General features: G+C 39.5%; 1 protein-coding gene across 1 annotated transcript in view; it reads right to left on the bottom strand.

The window, feature by feature from the left end:
* stpg2 (sperm-tail PG-rich repeat containing 2) overlaps window positions 1–19,761 on the bottom strand; it is a 54,451-nt gene that overhangs the window by 15,415 nt on the left and 19,275 nt on the right. The window contains exons 8-10 of the mRNA XM_054611550.1: window positions 19,225–19,384; window positions 16,825–16,988; window positions 16,609–16,695 (exon numbers count right to left, since the gene is read on the bottom strand). Coding sequence (XP_054467525.1) covers window positions 16,609–16,695; window positions 16,825–16,988; window positions 19,225–19,384 — 411 coding nt within the window. The remainder of the gene's footprint in view (window positions 1–16,608; window positions 16,696–16,824; window positions 16,989–19,224; window positions 19,385–19,761) is intronic.

Below are 19,761 nucleotides of genomic sequence, written 5' to 3'. Positions count from 1 at the left end.
GGTGTTTAAATGTCTGTATGTCTGTCTGCGGACAGATCTTTTTCAACGCGATGGCTTCACAACCCTTCAAGATGCAACCATGAAACTTTACAGGTCGGATGTTCTTACGTACAGATGGACAACACGAAAACATAATGCCTCTGGCCACAACTGTTGCCGGCGCGGAGGCATAAAAATTTCAATTCACAAAACAGTGCAGCTGCAAAATCCCTAAAGTCATTATAGTAGGCTTCCCTGAGCGGTCCACAATGGCAGCTAAATTTCTCCTTTGATAGTTTATTCATGAAAAGTGTAAACGATTCAGAGCTGTTACCTTGACCAAGCAAAATGAATTTGTGGGCGGCTGTGGCTCAGTGGAGAGCAGGGTCGTCCCCCAATCAGAGGATCGGTGGTTCGATCCCTGGCTCTGGCAGTCCATGTCGGTGTGTCCTTGGGCAAGACACTTAACCCCAAATTGCTCCCGCAGGCTGTTCCTGCGGTGTATGTATGTGTATGAATGTTAGTTAGGGTCCTGATGGTCAGGTGGCACCTTGCATGGTAGCTCCTGTCATCAGTGTATGAATGGGTGTGATTGGGTGAATGATTAGTAATGTAAAAGCGCTTTGAGTGGTCGGAAGACTAGAAAAGCGCTATACAAGTACAGTCCATTTACCATTTGCAGGAAGGACTTTGCCAATTGCTTTACTTTTTTTATCCTTGTTATTTACTTTCTTGTGTGAGGGCTCCTTGACAGCTTGAGAGCAGCCTCTGCATTACTGGCGAGTTCCTTGAGGATATTTATGTATTTTTAATTGTCAAAAGGTGATGTGTCTTGAAAACTTCACCTATTTGCTACTTATTCTGATGAACCATGGGTAATGCATTTGGAAAGTCGTAGGAAAGCCGAGTGAAACAAATCTTTTAAGGATGAAAGCTTTAGTGTCCATCAAAGTAACTATTAAATATTTTTTTGAAAATCTGATTTTCAGTTTGATATTTGCATTAGTTATACCCTTATCCAATATTCTGCAATTTTTCAATATTTCAAACAAACACCAATAAACTTACTGACTCTTTTTACGGTGGAAACCCCAAAAGGTGAGAGATTGCTTGGATGCATTAAATAGTATGTGAGAGAATCATTCCCATACAAATGCTTTTCAATCACGTAGTCCGCCTACAGTTTCCATCTTTAGTCCCTTCAGTCATGGCACATATGAAAATTGTTTAAAACTATTGCAATTCTATTTTATCACATTACCCCCATGATACTCCGTGGTGCTACATGCCCATTGAAATCATGAAAAGTTAGGTTTTTTTTCTCTAAATGAAAAAACGTAGTCTCCTCGAAGCTTATGACAGCAGAGAAACTTGGTGTTCCTCAGGCTACCTTGTGTATTGTAACAGTCATGGCTGCTGGGGATGGAGACAGAAAATGAATGTGCACAGGGAAAGCACCCGGGATGAAGCTGACCTTGAAATAGCGAAACAGCTCGACTATATTATGAAACATTCAATAAAAAGGAAAGCAGCCCTTTCATTAGGGCTACATGGCTGTCTCCATCACTAGCAGCCATGACTGACAAATGTCAATTAGTTCGAATAATCATTGGCTTATAGTGATCAATTTGTCCCAGACAGACGTGAAGGTAACACTAGATAATGAACCGTATCTGTAACTAATTTAAGACCATTCATTTGCATTTTGTTCTCACCTTCTTTTGCATCAAGTAAAAAGAACATTTCTGCAAGAATCAACAACAGATCATACTGTAGCATTTTTCACATTATTGCAAAGCATACTCCCAGATAAATGGCCCGCTTGAGAACAGTTTAAACAAAGTAAATGCAAACGCAAAGTCAGATGTTACTCGTTATCTTCTTATAGAATGTCTTCCACACCAAGTTGTCTCACACTAATGGCCACTCAAGTACACCTGACAACCGCCATACTAACGATATGGCTTAGTATGTTCTGTGACAGCTTTGACTAATGGCCAGGCATAAAACATGAGAAAGAGAGTGTGTGTGTGTGTGTGTGTGTGTGTGTGTGTGTGTGTGTGTGTGTGTGTGTGTGTGTGTGTGTGTGTGTGTGTGTGTGTGTGTGTGTGTGGGCACACGCGTATGCTTCCACCATATCCTATTCTTCGTCCTCTCATTACTCTTAAATCCTTTCTTTCTTCCACGCAGAGCAGAGTGCTATTTTCAGACTCTATATTACCATATTTCAGATCAGTGTACTACAGATAATAAATATTGGTACAGTGTATATGAGCCAACGCACATGCTTGTCTGTGTGTTTGTGCACGAGTACGTCTGTGTGTGGCACCGTGCTTTTGCTGTCCACATGACACCCGTGACATATTCACAAAATACATTAAAAAACTCACTATTGAGCTCAGTCAGTGATGGCTCTGAGTCGTCTTTATCTTTCAACTTATTTTTATCACTCATTTGATCTTTTTCGGGTTGAAAATACATTTTGTAGTTTGTGTTGTGTTGGGAAATAGCTGATACTAGTCTGAGGATCACTTGATTGAGTTTTGTTGGGAGATAATTTGTACTCGATGCTCCAAGGCTATGAGAAAGATCTGCAAATACTTTTGTATTTCCACTTTGAAAAGTTGAGACAGAAGTGTAAAGGTTGTTCATGCTTTAAAAGCTGCACATCCTTAAAGGTGATATGTACCAGAGTGGGAGCATTATATCTTTATTTTATCTTCACACTATATCTTTACGTAGCAAATAGTTGTTTTGGTGCTATATTAATGTTCAGAATTTAAAATTTAGCACGTTTAAACTGGTCATTGCACCAACTGCATTTTGTCCTCGGTCTTGCAGGCATACTATGCAGATAATGAACAAGTTGGATATCCCTATTGAGAGTCTAATAAATAATAATGGTCACTTAACTCCAGTGTCACATGAGGTTCATCTGTTCCTATTAACAGTGAAACTTATTGGCAGGAAAAAGGTGGGACATATTAAAACAAATACTGCACAATGAATAAACTCCAAAACACGAGGTCACAGCTTGGTGTCCCGTGCAACCTAACTTACAAATGTTGGGATATCTGTTAGTGCCCTACCAATACCAGTATATATGATAATAATATGTCCTTACACTTAACCAGACAATGATAGAAATGATAGAAAAAAATGCTGTGTGGCACTTTATTTAATCTATTAAGCTTTTTTCATGTTTGCGGGTTTCTTCATCTTATGTAACAAAATAGATTGCTGGTATTTAAATGAAAAGTGAACCCAGCCTTTGTTTGCTTGTTTGCTCCCAAAATAGGCTATGTCATTCTGTGTCATAAGCACAGCTGGTGTCTCATCATAGCGCTTGATAACCATCTGTCTGATTTTAGTAGTGGAGGTGTCATAAGGCCTTAATGAGGTTTAAGACAGGTCTTCAATACAGATGGAATGGCAGAGGGAAACCATATGGGTCCCATTTGCTTCCTATTCACACTTTATAGGCAGCAGTTAGTCGAACAATTTGCTGACAGCTCCAGTTTTCTGCTGTGTTTAGTAGTCTTGTATATCTTGCTTTCTCCTTTATTGTATACGCTTGCATCACATGCTTGTCTTCTCTTTTGTCGTTCTCGCTCCCTGCAGTCTTTCTCTCTCCATTACCTTTTTATGCCTACTGATCCACCAGCTTCTCTTTTTATGCACCTCACCTCTCTTCCAATGGTTCAAAGACTCCATCCTCCTTTACGTGTATCAAATCAACTCTATATTTGCAGTCTCACTGTTTTGTTTGCGTTATCTCTCTTCATCTGTGTGCTATATATAAATATATATATATATATATATATATATATATATATATTATATTATATTTGTCTTTCATTTTCACATTTCACATTTGTCTTTCATTTTCACATTTCTCTCATTTTACCACATTTCATGTAACATTTACATGAATATGTAGACCTAAAGAGCTAATCTGACTTTGAGTGGAAGGATTGGATTCCAGTTTAAATCTAAACCACAGTGAATCTTAACTCAGACCCTTTTAAGCCTAGTCTTTCTGTAACTGTCTTCCTGTGACTGATTTATATACTGTTGTAATCATTAAGCTTGTCTGTGTAGTCTGGCCAGTTTAGAGTCATGTATAAACACTGACCCCCACAGCTGTTTCTCTCCTGAACCACTAGCCATCCAGCAGAGGTCTAGAAGGCCTGGTGGAGTGACCGCCCAGCCCAGGCCTCCTTACATCTTACTGGGCTTAGCGCTCACCGCCGCTCCCCTGGCCGCCTGCCTGGCCGCCTGCCTGGCTGACTGTGTGCTTGGCTCCTAAAATCATCACCTGCTACTAAGCAGCTGTCCATAACCAAACACACACAAAACACACAGCTGCTGCATAAAATGGGTACGTGCCCACACCTGGATACGGGTGCACGAACACACACACACACACACACAATGCACTACACACACAGCTGTTTGCCACAGCTGGTGCCCCTACCTTGGACAGAGAAATGGACGTGTAGGCGGGCACATGCAAACACCGGACACAGAAGCTTACACCATGTGCCTACTGCATCCTCATGAGCAGGGGGGGGGGGGAGAAAAAGAGTGAGAGCGGAGGGGGATAATTATTTAACACAGACAAACAAAATACAGATATGGAGCAAGATGAAGAGAAAATTGCAGAAGATATAAAGACTACATATAAGATGTATAATAGGATGAAGAGAGAAAAGAGAAAATAAGGAAACTGAGAAAATTGGCAGCAGAAGTAGAAGTCAAGCCTCATAATAAACATGGACAATATCAGATTAAAGGACCAGGCCTGGTATTATTTCACTTCCTCTAATCCAATCTAAAAGGGGAAAATAAGTTTTTAATTTGTTTAAATACTGATCTCTTCTCTGGGCAGTGTCACAGGTCCGCAGGCATCTGCTGACGATTCCATTATTCTCAGATAAATAAATACAAATGGGGGCCAATCTCTCACATGCCCCTGAAGATTTTCCAAAGCAGGTCGATACAAACTCAATTTTACAGACGGAGCACGTGGCTGATTCTGACACTAGACAGAAAAGGTGCATCTGAAAGGCTTCATTTATCAAAATTATGTACTGCAGAAGTATGACAGCGGCTACCTGCTACTCTGTTATCTTCAGCATGACACTGGATTGTTTTTGCGGGTAGAGAGACAGACAACAGATGAAAGAAGACATTATCTCCTTTGCGTATGTGCCATCATTTACCAAGACTGAGAGAAAAAAAAAAAATAGAAATCAGTTCAGCTTACTTAAAACAATAAACACAGTTTGCGCTGACCCAAATATGGATTTTCTTCTATGCAGTACTTTTGCAACACTTTCCTCAGCAGAAACAGGACAGCAGTTGGTGGCTGTTAGCTCACATAAAACAAGTGTATTGACATATTAAAAGCCAATTTCTAAAAAAAAATCTATTCTGCTTTGTTTACATTGCATACAATAGGACAGACTCCACAAAGGCTTGCTCTGGAGTTGTGCAAATGTCGCTTTTATCAACCTTCGCTTGTAAAATGTATTGTATTATGAGTCAGACTGTTTTTGAGGAAGGGCTGTTTTTCAGTTCACTTGTTTTATAACAGCAAAACAGCAGGGAGGTAACAATAACCAGGACTTCACAGCAAGAGAGGAAGCAAAGGGAAGAGAGAAAAAGGAATTTCACCGAGCGTATGTGATTTTTTCCTCCAAGCAATAACTTAGAGAGCATCCGCACATCATAAAATCTGAAAGTGCTATACAGACAAGTTCTCCATCTGTGCCCTAGCACACATTTTAAGACTCACTTGCATGCATGCATCCTCATTTCCCATGTTTATTCCAACCGCTGAAGCTCTCCTTTTACCATCTAAGTGGTTATCTACTTTCATTTGACTTTTACTTCTCCGCCCCTCCCCCTTCCCGTGGTGTCATTGTAAATCAAGACAGATTTGAAATAACGTGCAAGTGTTATTAAGAGATGTCAACACAATATTTCCATTAGATATGAATCACTTAATATGAATCCATCCCACTCTAGGCAGGAAATTAAGCTTACCACAATTTAATTAGATGAGGTCAGAAGTGAGCATTCTCTTTCAGCTCCCAAAATCTATATCTTTATATATATAATGAAACCGTTAAAAACATGTTAACTTTAATGTCTCCTTTGCCATTTTTGATGAGTCGCTGACCTTTTCTCTGGCATCACCAACGGGGCAAAACTTTCTATTTGTACACAAGAAATATAAAACTCTCATGAGACGACTGCCATGAAATTAACTGAGCACATTGGTTCATAAACAAATGTAGTTTTGGGGCATTTACTGAAATAACTGATTTGTCGTTCTTGCGAGGAGCAAGTCTCCAAATTGCAGTATAATTTGTTGAGAATATTCATACTCCTAGGGGGATAATCTGCTGTGACTTTAATGACTCCATGACCTTTCTTGAGCACCACCATCAGGACAAAGATTAGTGAAGAGTAGAAAAATAATTTGTTTGTTATTTGCTGCGTGTAATTCTGTAATATTGTCAGGAGTCATGAACAATTCAGCCTCTAGTCAGTGGCTGAACCTTTAGTCCCGTCCTTTTATCTCTCTGTCGATCAGTCACTCAGCCTGTGTCTCTGTCTCAGTGAGCTGATCGGGCCGATATGAGCTCTGAGCATCAGACTTCACTTAGATCCAGCAAAATGTTTCAATTAGAGACCTTTTTTTTCAACAAGTCTGAGACTTACACATCTTTTAATGGCCAGCAATCTAACATGTATCTAACTGAAAAATAAAGCAGGCAAAGATATTAAAAGCCCAGACTGAATTGCTTAAGAATTCAGACGCTGGCCTCAAACTGTCTGTAAATAATAAATCCACGAGGAAAAAAGGGAGACTAAAGCACTGGACCTGCCCCTTTAATTCAGACACTTCTATTTACTGTAAAGTCAAATTAATTCACACCAACTAGAGAGACATAGCTCGAAATATGCATAATAAAGTTGTACCTAAATTATTTAAATGTATTCTGTGTATTTTACATCTTGTTGCAAGGCTGCTCTCTTCATCAGTTTTTAATCTATGGAATTTGGACATTTTCTGAGCTTTTTCAGGTCTAAAAACTGCAGTAAAAACTGTACACATGGAGCAAAAGACAGCTTCGACATGCAGGGACAGCACCTGTTGGCTCAAATGTTTAACATCAAGAGCATTTTGTTAGATTGCCTCAGTCCTCCGCTTCAGAACTTTTGCAGGAGTTGTGCTTTTCTGACGGGGATGGTGTTCGTGTCACATGTGGAAACTGATGTAGCAGTAGAGATTGCATTGGGAGTCAATGTCAAAGATGCAAATAGAATTAGTGAATTAGCCCGGGGTTTAATGAATCTACTACAAACATACAGAGACAACTGACACCAAAGAAAGGACTGAAGGCAAATAACAAAAAGAACTGGGGTTCTCACAGCTAACAGCTAGCATTCAGTTAGCACACTGGCAGTTTGGGTCTGGTAAACACTGATACCCCCTGATACATTTCAATGAGGCCACTGCTCTGTCAAAAACAAAACAATGTTTTTTAAAGCAATGTTATCCAGCAAAGCTTTGTGTTGAGCAATCACATACGCGCAAAGCGCACATTCCTAGTAGATGAAATTGATACGGTTCACCTCGTAATCATTGGATCGAGGGATAAAAATGATTGTTGTGTGTAAAAGTGTATGGACCTTCCTCTTTGTATTATAGACAGCTGTGCAATGTTCAAACTTCTGATAATCCTTCAAACTCATGAATCTGTTGCCGTGTTTTGACCAAGAAGTTCCTGGTAATTTCAGGCCCCTGGAGTTCTTCTCAACCAACTAAAAGGTTCCTCCAGCTCATTGTTGTCTGCGATTCCATAATGGTCTAAAAACCTGCAAAGACGAGGCAAATAGTCCGCTGACGGGTGAAAAAGCAACATGACCCGGGATGAGGGCTGCTGATGGTCGCACCGTGAACACAATGTGTAGGCGGAAGTTCAGGGTGCACGCCCGATCATGCACATTGTTAATCTGTAAGTACTTCATTTCTGAGAGCAATGTGGTGTTTTTGCACTTGTAATTGACATTAATAAGGATTCAGTTGACTGCGTCTGGCCTTGTGAATGATGTCTGTCTGTGTCACTGCACCAGAAGCATAATAGAGTAGCTACTGAATATGATTTGATGTTGTATATGGCTTGTATGAAGACAACTAGCACCATAAAAAGGTGGAAATGAAACACAGAGGTCTAGTCTCCATATAGCCCACATAAAGTAGCTCCTACTGAAGTTATATTTTTGAGGAGAAGCACATGTACCACATGGAGCCTATAGTCCTATAGAGCTACCTCGCATACAGCAACACATTACATTTACATTACATTACAGTCATTTAGCAGACGCTTTTATCCAAAGCGACTTACAATCAGTAGTATATTACATATCATTCACCCATTCACACACTGATGACAGGCTACCATGCAAGGTGCCACCATCAGACTCTAACTAACATTCATGCAACATCCAGTCCACACCGATGGCAAGCCTTCAGGAGCAACTTGGGGTTAAGTGTCTTGCCCAAGGACACATCGACTGCCGAAGCCGGGTATCGAACCACCGACCCTCTGATTGGAGAACTACCTTGCTCTACCTTGCTCTCGACTACGCCACACCTGACACAGACGCGTAATGTAGCAATCACATCTATTTCTACTACTAAATTACTGGTTCTCTGAAACAAGTACCTTGTTACCTGTCAATCATGGTAACAATCGGGAAAAATTACAAAGTATAAGCATGTATACAATGTGAAGCTATAAAAAAAGTTTAAAAATCACATTTGTTGCCATGGCATTGGAAGTAAGTATCTCCAAAAGCGACAGTGAGAGTTGCCAAGTGAAGGATGTGTGAAGTGCCTCCTCTCTCAATTTGGTTTTCGTTATTATTTTCACACCACTGCCGTATTATGAATCCTGCCTCGGATTTACTGATGCACATTGCAGTGAATGAACTGCAGAGAAGGAAAAATAAACTAAGAGCCTTTATCTCCTCAAGAAATGATCTGTTAAGTGTTTAACGGTTATCTATTTGTGCTTTGGAATGTTAGTGCTGCGAAACAATCAGAGAACAAAATAACATTTTTTCTTTCATTCTGTTCCTCTTCTCTTCAAGTGTTCGCCCTCTCAGCTTACTCACCTGATCTCGTCTTTTTTTTAAATGAACTACAAAGCGACATCAAAGCCTAACTTTACTTTTAATCTTATAAAATAAAGAGAAATGTTCTCTTCTCGTCTTAAAATGGTCCTTAATTGACACTAGAGTAACTCATTGTTTTATCAATGAATCGTTTTGAAGCAGCAGTGATGTGTCAACTCTTTTGCTTTTCACACAACTACCCTGCTCCACTCTGTTCTACAAATCTTTCTGTCCATCACATTTATGAATTGTTCAGGAAAACAATAAGCAGAGCAGGATCACAGTGCTTCTATCTGAAGCCTCGGGATGGAGGTGTCAATAAAGCACTTCTTCTCATTCGGTCACTTAATTGTGCATGTGGTACTACAATATATGAGTATGCATTTATAAGCGCATGCATATATGTATCCTGTATGTATATTCTTGGTTTAGTGGCATAAGCAGATGTGCATTTATGTGTTAATGGGCACATTTGGAGTGAGTCACTTTCCCAGCATGTGCCCTATGTATGTGGCCGCGCTCTAATTCTCACGGGGACTCACATCATCATCATTACACCGACAGCTGACAGTAAAATCCATATCAAATCCAAAACTCCATTTTCCTGTTTTTGTTCCTTTCTTTCATCACTCGACTCCCTTGTCTCCCATAAATGGAGGCTGCGCCATGACATGCCATTAGCTGTCCATGGATATATCATAAAAATGCAATGAAACAAAGAGACAAAAAGTCAATAAGGGACAAACCCCGACCCGCTTTAGATTTTCCTATTCCAGATACTTCAGGAATATCTTGCCCATGGCATTACCTGCCATGCAGCTGTCGCATTCTTTCTCTGACTCACACAGCTTGTATTTAGTCATGCCACTGACAACAATGCCTCACTTCGTCTCCTCGTTTCCATCTTTCTTCGGTTACAGGGTCAACCTTTCTTTCCCTCTATATGTCCATCTTTCTCCATCATTCCTTCCTCCTTATGTCAATCTCACTCCCCTTTCCTTCTCAGTATAATTTCCCTTACTGGATTTATGTCATTTGGTTCATTCTGGAGAGCAGGAGAGGGTGATGCTGTCCTTCAGTTTGATAAATGCATGTTTAGCAAACACTCTTATTATCTCAAACAGAGCTAATAGGATAGATAATTACACATTATACACAGAGGCTCTCTCTCTCTCTCTCTCTCTCTCATCCTCTTTGTCTTTCCTTCATTACCTCCCACTGCTTCTTCCATTCAGTTTCATCTCTCCTCTCTTTCTCTGTCTTTCTCAAGCCCATTGTGTGTGGTATCTTTTTCTGAGAGCAATGTGGTGTTTTTTCTTCTTGTAATTGACATTAATAGGGATTCAGTTGACTGCGTCTGGCCTTGTGAATGATGTCTGTCTGTGACGCTGGACCAGAAACATAATAGAGTAGCTACTGAATATGATTTGATGTTGTATATGGCTTGTATGAAGACAACTAGCACCATAAAAAGGTGGAAATGAAACACAGAGGTCTAGTCTCCATATAGCCCACATAAAGTAGCTCCTACTGAAGTTATATTTTTGAGGAGAAGCACATGTACCACATGGAGCCTATAGTCCTATAGAGCTACCTCGCATACAGCAACACCTGACACAGACGCATAATGTAGCAATCACATCTATTTCTACCACTAAATTACTGGTTCTCTGAAACAAGTACCTTGTTACCTGTCAATCATGGTAACAATCGGGAAAAATTACAAAGTATAAGCATGTATACAATGTGAAGCTATAAAAAAAAGTTTAAAAATCACATTTGTTGCCATGGCATTGGAAGTCAGTGAATAATCTCTAACAGCGACAGTGAGAGTTGCCAAGTGAAGGATGTGTGAAGTGCCTCCTCTCTCTATTTGTTTTTCGTTATTATTTTCACACCACAGGCGTATTATGAATCCTGCCGACAATCACTGTCAGTGATACATGTAATAAAAGCCATGTATTAATATTGTCTGTCTGATTCCATCAAGACGGTTACGCGGCGAGGAAGGAGAATTATGAAGTGTTGTTCGTTGTCAGCATAACAGATATTAGTGCAGATAAACTGAAATTTGTTTGACTGGCAGAGACATTATTGCTTGGTTACATCAATTTCAAATAACTTGCATGGAGCCAACAGATTGGCTGGAACAAGAACTTAATATTCAGTCAAATATTTTGCTTCTGAATGAAATTGTAAATGGTTTAATATTTACTTATGTTACTGAGGGTTAAATTAGATATTTTAATAAAAAGTATTACTTAATAAACTTATATGAAAACTTGCAAAAACTGAGAAAGTTTAAAGACACTTTTAGTTGAAAAATTCACATAAACTATAAAGAAAATCCTGTGTAACCTCACTAATTCACCTTTGGATACTTAAAGTAAAGAGGCTGCTTTGCTGGCATGGATTTATTTAACTGTCTTAACGTTGCAACATGATGAGTCTGATACATTGGTTTAATTTATAAATATCTTGTAGTCACCTTCTGTTTTACCATTTCTTGACACGTTCAACTCATGGATGATCTTGTGAACCAAATGACCCACGATTAACTGACATTTGATGAATTACAGTGCAAATTCAGCCCGCTGCCCACAATCTACTAATAGTGCACTTACAAGTGAAAGTGCACTTCTCATTAAAGCTATTGCCAACACCTCATTATTGAACCGACCCCCTTGCCATTGACATTCTCTCACTCTCACTGAGTAGAACAATAACCGTCAATCAAGACCTCTATTAATCTCCACATCAAAATTGACAGAGGCAGACATGCATTAGTAAAAACTGACTGACAGACAGTCAAAACGCCATGTCAACCACCCCCCATTGCTTGAGGGGACAAGGCAATAATACACTGATCCATAGTGGAGGAGTTCCACTGCCTCCGGGTAAAACATAGCTCTAAATTAAATTCCATACTTATTCACTCCCAGCGCTGCCTGAGGGTATCCCACGACCTCTGCAACATAAAGGTCATTATCAGGAAAGGGTTGGCCAGGAGGAAGGAAATGAAGACAGGAGATGGAGAGGAGGGGAATGTGGAAAGTGGGACAGGAGGAGGAATGAAAGAGGGATGAAAGGGAAACAAGAGGGAGGAGAGAACAGAATAGAAAAGAAAAAGATGGGGATCAGAAGACATAACACTGGGAAAGAGCCCTGGATTAGACAGGAGAGAAAAGCAAACTCTCTTTTGACATATTCTCTATTCATAATCATATCTTCTTGCAGATCTGTCACTTCTCAACAACATGTATGGTTCTTTCTTCTCCACAGACAGGTAATCAACTCCTATCAGATCCAGACCTGCAGCTAAAGTACAGATTCAACATAGCTTCAAATATTTGAACTAGTTGAGGTGTGTTTGATTTAGACTGTCAGAAATATAAGCATCCTTTGAATGAGGGCATACCACGAGATAAGAAAAATCTACATAAATAAATCATGCCATGCCTGCTATTCAAAATGTATTTTCCCCATTGTTTGGCGATCTAATCTCTATAGAGTGAATTTGGGAATAGACAGATTTGTGCATGGAATAAATGATAATAAACTGCAAGTACATAAACTGGACCTTGCCTCAAACAAAAACAAACACACACACAAGCAGCTAATAGCAAAGAGGAAAGACTGTAATAAATATCCGAAGTCAGATAACAGTTCTCCCTGCCGTGTTTAATGCACCCCACAAGACAGCTTCTATAATTTCCACAGACATAGTGCGTCTTTTATAATTCTGATTTCAAAAACCATGCAGTGTGAATAATTTCTCCAACAAGATGTCAACCTCTGTTGCTAGAGGAAGCTTTTAAGTCAAAGTACTGAAGACACGAACTTCAAAACATAAAACAGATAACGAAGACGTACTTCCTGCCTGTATTCTTTTTTTTTCTTCTTTCTTTCTTGTCTTAATCCCTTCTCGCGATGGTGATCGTTTCCTAATTAGACACTTTTAATATCCATCCCAGTGGGGTGCCGTTTCCAGGGATACAGCCTAGGCTGCAGCGCGGCATGTGGCTAACTGTTGTAGCTTAGACATCCCCAGGTGATTTTTCATTAACTGGTCATAAAGGAGGCTCTGTGTGGCTCCAATACAAGTGGCCTAAGATCTTCTCCACAAAGTACTCAGAATACTACAATAAAGAGAAAAAGAGCAAGACAAGGAGGGAAATATGGAAGTAATATTCTGTATCTAAGGAACATTGAAATAAGCTTTTTTTTTTCTCCCAATTTAAACTCTCTCAATTCCCTCTCCAATTTTTCACAGCTAACCCTGCTGTTTGCCTAAAGAGTGCTGCAGACACACATATGCCACCTCTGTGTCACATTGTGCCGCCAGACATTTATTTTCACCTTGAACCCGCCGGCTCCCCACCTGCGATTGCAGACAATTATGTTTGTGTGAACACAAGACCAAGCTCGAGGTGCTGCCACTGAGATTTGAACCAAGTCACAGCCATTGTTAAATATTTAATCACTCTGTGTGTCCCGCATTGAAAGAAGGTACCACTGATCATTTGAACCTGCAGACCTTCGACATCCAGATCCATACTGTAGCTACCACTGTATTAGTCCATGACAATGTGAAACACAAACATCATGTGGACTGAGTGAAGCCAAGGATTTTGAGGGAATTAGATCATCCGTCAGCGCAATATCCCACAGCATGACAGAAAACCACACTGAGCCATTGTCATGAAAAATGGCAAGCAGTGCAGACAGATATATGAGGCAGAAACTAGAACAGAGGTGATCATCACCACAATCATTGATGGATCTTTCTCAGAGTCTCATCACACTCACTTAAATTCATTTTCTGATATGCACAAAATGTGTGATCTGAAAGCATAAATAATGTAACACTAACAATGGTTGGTGACAAAGTTTTTCCAAACTACTAAACAAACTACTAGAGTGTGAAAACAGAAACTGTAACAAATGCTATACTCTGCCCAGAGGTTAAATAGCTGCAGAGATTTACAGCACAACTCATTAAGACAGAAAAAATGATATTCCCTACCATCCAAAGGGTTTTATGACATTATTTTTCTACTGTGCTGGCCACAGCAGGGTGGCACGGGGAATAAAGGGACTGTCCTTTCCCCAGACACAGCTGACCCTGACTTCTTACCTCACTACAAAGGAACACAAGGGTATTTTCCAATGGAGATCGCTGATGTAAACATTAGTATGCTCACTTACTAATGCAGGGGTATTTGGTGATGTATCCACATGTAACACCTGTATATTGCTCAGGCTCTGCTCCTCTTTCACTGGGGCAGAAGTTCTCAATCCTGTACCTCTGTACCTGGAGTCCTGCTGGTTTTATGTCCTACCAGGTACTTAATTGCATTCACTTGGTGACCAAGGTGTAATTCACTACCTGATTAGACAGCAGGAATGGAAACCAGCAGGGCTCTGTGTCCTGACAGTGAGGACTGATAACTACTGAGCCCAGGTGAGACCTGAGCACGGCTGTTTGCTAACTTGTGAAACATCATTTCTTTCCATTCTTTTGTTATTAGTGAGTCTTTCAAAATTGCCTTCTGTGAAAAAAAAACAGCACCGCTCAAAGATGTAACAGTTTAAAGGTCATTCAATACTGGATAGCAAAGGGTAGAAATGTCCTCCTCCATCATTTCCCTGTGTGTGTAAACGTCATGTAAACAAGAAAGCATCACTGTGGTATGGGAGAAGAGAAATCTGATTTGCATGTTGCCAGGTTTCCGATATGAATGAAAGCTACAAGGTGACCAACTAAAAGCGGTACATCTACAATCTCTGCCCAAAGTGCCAAATTACCCTTTAAACTCTGTCTTTCTAGAGAGGATAGTTTGCAATGTTAAGATCAGATCTGGAGACCTTTGCCTCAAGAGTTAGAAAACACTTTTAACCTTTTGGAGTTAATCAGAGTAAACACCAGCTGGTACCCAGAAGGGTACTTGAAAATAAAAAATTTGTATCAGGAATATTAAAATGCTGTAGAATACACTTAAGTAGAACATTTACATAATTTCTCCTCGAACCTTTTTGTCAATTATCAATACCAGAATCAGTAAGTAACTGCTAACCCTCACGTCCAGCTGCTTCTCTGTGTTTATTCATTAACGCATGATTTTTATGCAAGTAAACACCATTATGTGTCATACAGGGCAAAGAAATCTAGCTTGCACAATACAAACATTGTCACTTTTTCAAATGTAGCACCATTGTTTATTATGTATTTGATGACATTAACACCAAATCCAGTCTACATAATAAAAAATAAGTGTTGTAATGTGAGAGTGTGAAGACAACTTTAACAATTTTTACTTAATTTTGGACACAATCATGAAACACACAGCCCTAGAAATAAAGCACTCTTTACAGTGTTTTCAATGTTCACCTTGGCTGTGCTTCCATCTCATAGCAAATTAAGATATTTAAACATCCATAATTTTAAGCAATCTACCCAATTGTTTTTGAAGAACATGGAATTAAAAAAAATTGTTTCAGTAATATGTAACTAAATAGAAATAATTTGAAATTTGAAAATAATTTGAAACAAAGTGTTTGATGATTTAAATCCTCCACTTATTTATTTTCTCTCAATTAGCTCCATAAAGATATTCAATTTTACTAACTTTACCAAAGTTGATATTCAAGTCACTGATGGACAGTTACCTTAAGGAGTCAGTAGACTTTAAAATGACACAATTTATTGAAACCTGTTTGTATCTGAGGGTTAGATAAACGAGTCTCTATTAGGCTTGTGTATTATGGTTTTAAGATTGATTCCCGGGGGTTATAGAAATAATCAGATTTTCACTATAACAATAAAGTATTCCACGTTAAATGTATGTATAATCATTAACATAAAAGAAAAAGTATGATCTCCTTTTGTTTTAGTTTGAGGAAATACTCATAAAAGTTTGATCATGAATAAAAAGAGAAGATAATTATTTATTTACTAAATTTAGTTTGGAGAAAAGAGTCACATCTGCTAATATGCTGTATTATATTAGGTTTATATTAACATCAGTTCAAGAGGAAAAAAGTCCGGAAAGTGGCCAAGAGAGCAATGACAAAGATTGTGGCAAAAAGGAAAGGAACAAGGCAGAAGAACAAGGAACTAATTATCACAAATTGTGACCTGTTTTCTCCAGCATCAATGAGCATTAGGAGGAAGAGGAATGGAAGAGAAGAAGCAGTCAAAGACAATTAACTGCTGGAAAACAGTTCCCTCGGCATATTGGGTTAGATGCTACCGCTGCGATGGCCCATTTGTGAAAGTAAAAACTTGGCATGTTACGCTGTTTTACTTCATCTTAGACTCCTCTGTTAAGTAGGTTTTAACGGCTTTGCAACAGAAACCCGGTGCGGGGATAAGAAAGAGTGAGACGAAGACAACTGTAGGGGATGCTGGGAGACAGAGGGAAGCAGACTTACTTCAGCCAGCAGTGCCACACGTTCTGTGGTTGATTTGAAAACCGCCGTGTGCTGCTTTTTGTAGTGCTCCTCTGTCTTCTTTTCTGTCTATAAGCAAAGACATAACATTCACACACATGTTCACAAACATAGCAATGAAGAAAAAACTTGATATTTCAGCCTAATTACTATCAGAAAAATGAATGAATCACTGACTATATTGATTGATCTTCCTACCTCATATTGTCCTGGACTCGGGGCCTCTATCGATTCTTTGTTGTGGAAGAGGGAATTGCGTTGAGCAGTGGAGCCAAAGCCTCCCTTCCTGGTTCTCTCTAAAACGGCCTTTTTAAAACTCTCACGGGCTAAACCATGCTCAAACACATTATAGGACCCCGGACCTGCACAGAGTACAGAAAGGTGAGATTATTGTGTGTATTCGTGGAGAGTATGTTTTTATATAGTCCTTCTCTTCACTGTCCTGAGAGGAACTGGTCCGAGACAACATCCTGGAGTGTTTACTTTTCCCCAATCCTATTAGCTCTGTCCAAACCTCTACGATGATGCACAAGGAATTTAGTAAACTAACAGTGAAGACATAGACATAAGACACATGTAGCGTAGGTGTGACTTTGGCTTAGCGTCTTTAGTTCTGGCAGTGTGTTAGCAGTGTTGCCTTTCACTGAAAATGACGCCTGCGCTACACCTGCCCTGCATCAAATTTCATATGGAGACACTCATGTGTTACTGCTATTTAAAAACTGTCTCCTCAACAATACACTAAATGTCTGCATGTGTGAATGACTGCTTTGGTAACAGCTCAAAATGGTCAAAAACACAGAAAAACTATGATTTTTTTGTACAACAAATTTTAAATACCATGACTGACAAAGCCCTGCATACTACAATTTAAGAAGACACTCACAATAAATATATAACCAAAGCAAATGAAGAAAAAAAAATTATAACATTGACGACAATGACACAGTATGCAGATTTATAAACATGATACAAATACAGACAGTAAACACATAAATGCAACAATCTACAAGGCAACGCAAATGAGTCGGGTTCACTAGACATCAAAATAAAATAATCATTTCAAAAATTCTACAAGACTTATGAATTATATGAAGAACTAAATATATTTCGACCAAAAAACAAGTAACAAAGAGGCAACAAAATGCAAGTACACCTTCTGTACAAGATAATAATGAACAGAATGATGGAAGGCTCTTAAAAGTGCAGCGCAGACTCAACTGCTGCAATCTCTGTTTGTCAAACACTTCTTCAGACCTGTACTTTAACACCACACCAACATGTAATCTTTCCAGTAAAATCATGGAATGTCCTCAGACTCAGTCATACTATAAAAACAGGTCTAAATGTTAGTGTGGTGGCATAGTCTGAAGGTGTTTTTTTTATACAAATGGCTGCTGTCCAGTGTAATATATAATGTACAATACAACCTCAGCAATAAAACAAATATACATTCAATTTGAATCTTTATACTACTGAGCAATATTCTAGACTCGCAATCTGTCATTTCAAAGGCTAAATGCAGGTGTTGGAAATGATTCATACCTCAAACATAATGGTTAAGTCTTGGGACAATACGTGCACACACACACAAGTCAAGTCTCTTTGATGTCATGATACATATACTATCTAAGACAGTGGTTCTTAACCTGGGTTCGACTCTCAGGGGTTCGGCAGACACACACTGCGGTCAAGTGAGCCGCTTTAAAAATGAATGACCGTCTATTCCTTAAGGTGCGTTCACACCGAGCGCCCCGTTCGGTGTGAACGCAGCATAAAGGTACGGTGGCTTGGGTAGCCCAAAAAGCACGGAGAAAGCTAAAACTTATGCTGCGTTCAGCAGATGACAGCAGATGTCAACGATGAATGCCTCGACGAAATCATTGAACTTCAGCAGAGCCAGCTTCAACAGCAACTCTTCGGAACAACAACGCTCTCAACATTTTGGTGTCACCAAATCATACCATACTCTCGTATTGCCAAGAAAGCCCTTGAGATACTCACACCGCTTGTTACAACGTATCTTTGTGAGCAATCCTTTTCGAGGATGGTGGACATGAAAACTAAGAAAAGGAACAGACTTTGCTGCGAAAATTATATGAGAGTGGCACTTGCCAAGGTGAAGCCGCGCATTTCTGAACTTGTATCTGAAAGGCAACAGCAAAAGTCACATTGATTTGCAGTAAATATTCACTGAGTTATGTTTTTGTGTGAAATTCATGTTTTGTTTGTCGACAAACCGATCCTCACAGCATCGTACGAAGTTGCGTACCTGATCGCAAATCATTGATTGAGTTATGTTTTTGTGTGAAATTCATGTTTAGTTGGTTTTGTTCTTTGCACACAGTGATTTTGTGTGCAACTGATGCATGGTTCATTTTGTGCACTAATAAAATATATACCTATGTTTTGAAGAAATCATATTTTATTTTTCCAATTACGAAGGGTTCGGTGAATGCACTGATGAAGCTCGCAGGGTTCAGTACCTCCAATAAGGTTAAGAACCACTGATCTAAGAGGAATATGACTTTGAACAGCCCCAAATGGGACACAGCATAGATTGGCGCACACACACAACATCACACAAACTGTACTGACCTGGCGTAGAGTATGCTTTGAGGTTCCGAGTGAAGCGCACAGCGGTGATGCCAAATGGGCTTTTCTTCACTCCTGAGGCCTTCTTCAGCAGCTCCAGGGCACAGCGTGGGTCATTATAAACACCGACAGGGGGCGCCACTTCTTTCACAGGGCTAAACCTCTGATGGAAGGAGATAGAAGGGAATGAGACCGATAAAGGTTCGAATAAGACACTGAAACAATGACAGTGTACAATTTAACAATGAATTGCACTTTCTATTGATGAAACCACACTGTTTTAAATGATCCATTTGTTTTCTCTAACTACTACCCATCTGGAACATCAAAACAAATCAAGCTGTGAATATTTGCTACATCCACAGGAACAGAAAATGACATGTCACATTCAGAGACACCAAGCAGAGACAGAACCTGACCAAATACAGGCTGCCTGCCTACACAGCCCACCTGTAGACAAAACTAACAGTCTATAATCACACTATCAGCCTTATGGCGCTTTATGGCTCATTCCACACCAGCAAAATTGGGGGAAAGAAT

The sequence above is a fragment of the Anoplopoma fimbria genome, chromosome 13, assembly GCF_027596085.1.
Source record: "Anoplopoma fimbria isolate UVic2021 breed Golden Eagle Sablefish chromosome 13, Afim_UVic_2022, whole genome shotgun sequence".
NCBI classification, from domain to species: domain Eukaryota; kingdom Metazoa; phylum Chordata; class Actinopteri; order Perciformes; family Anoplopomatidae; genus Anoplopoma; species Anoplopoma fimbria.
Note: the sequence above shows the minus strand (reverse complement) of the source record. Positions and strands in the feature narration are given on the sequence as shown.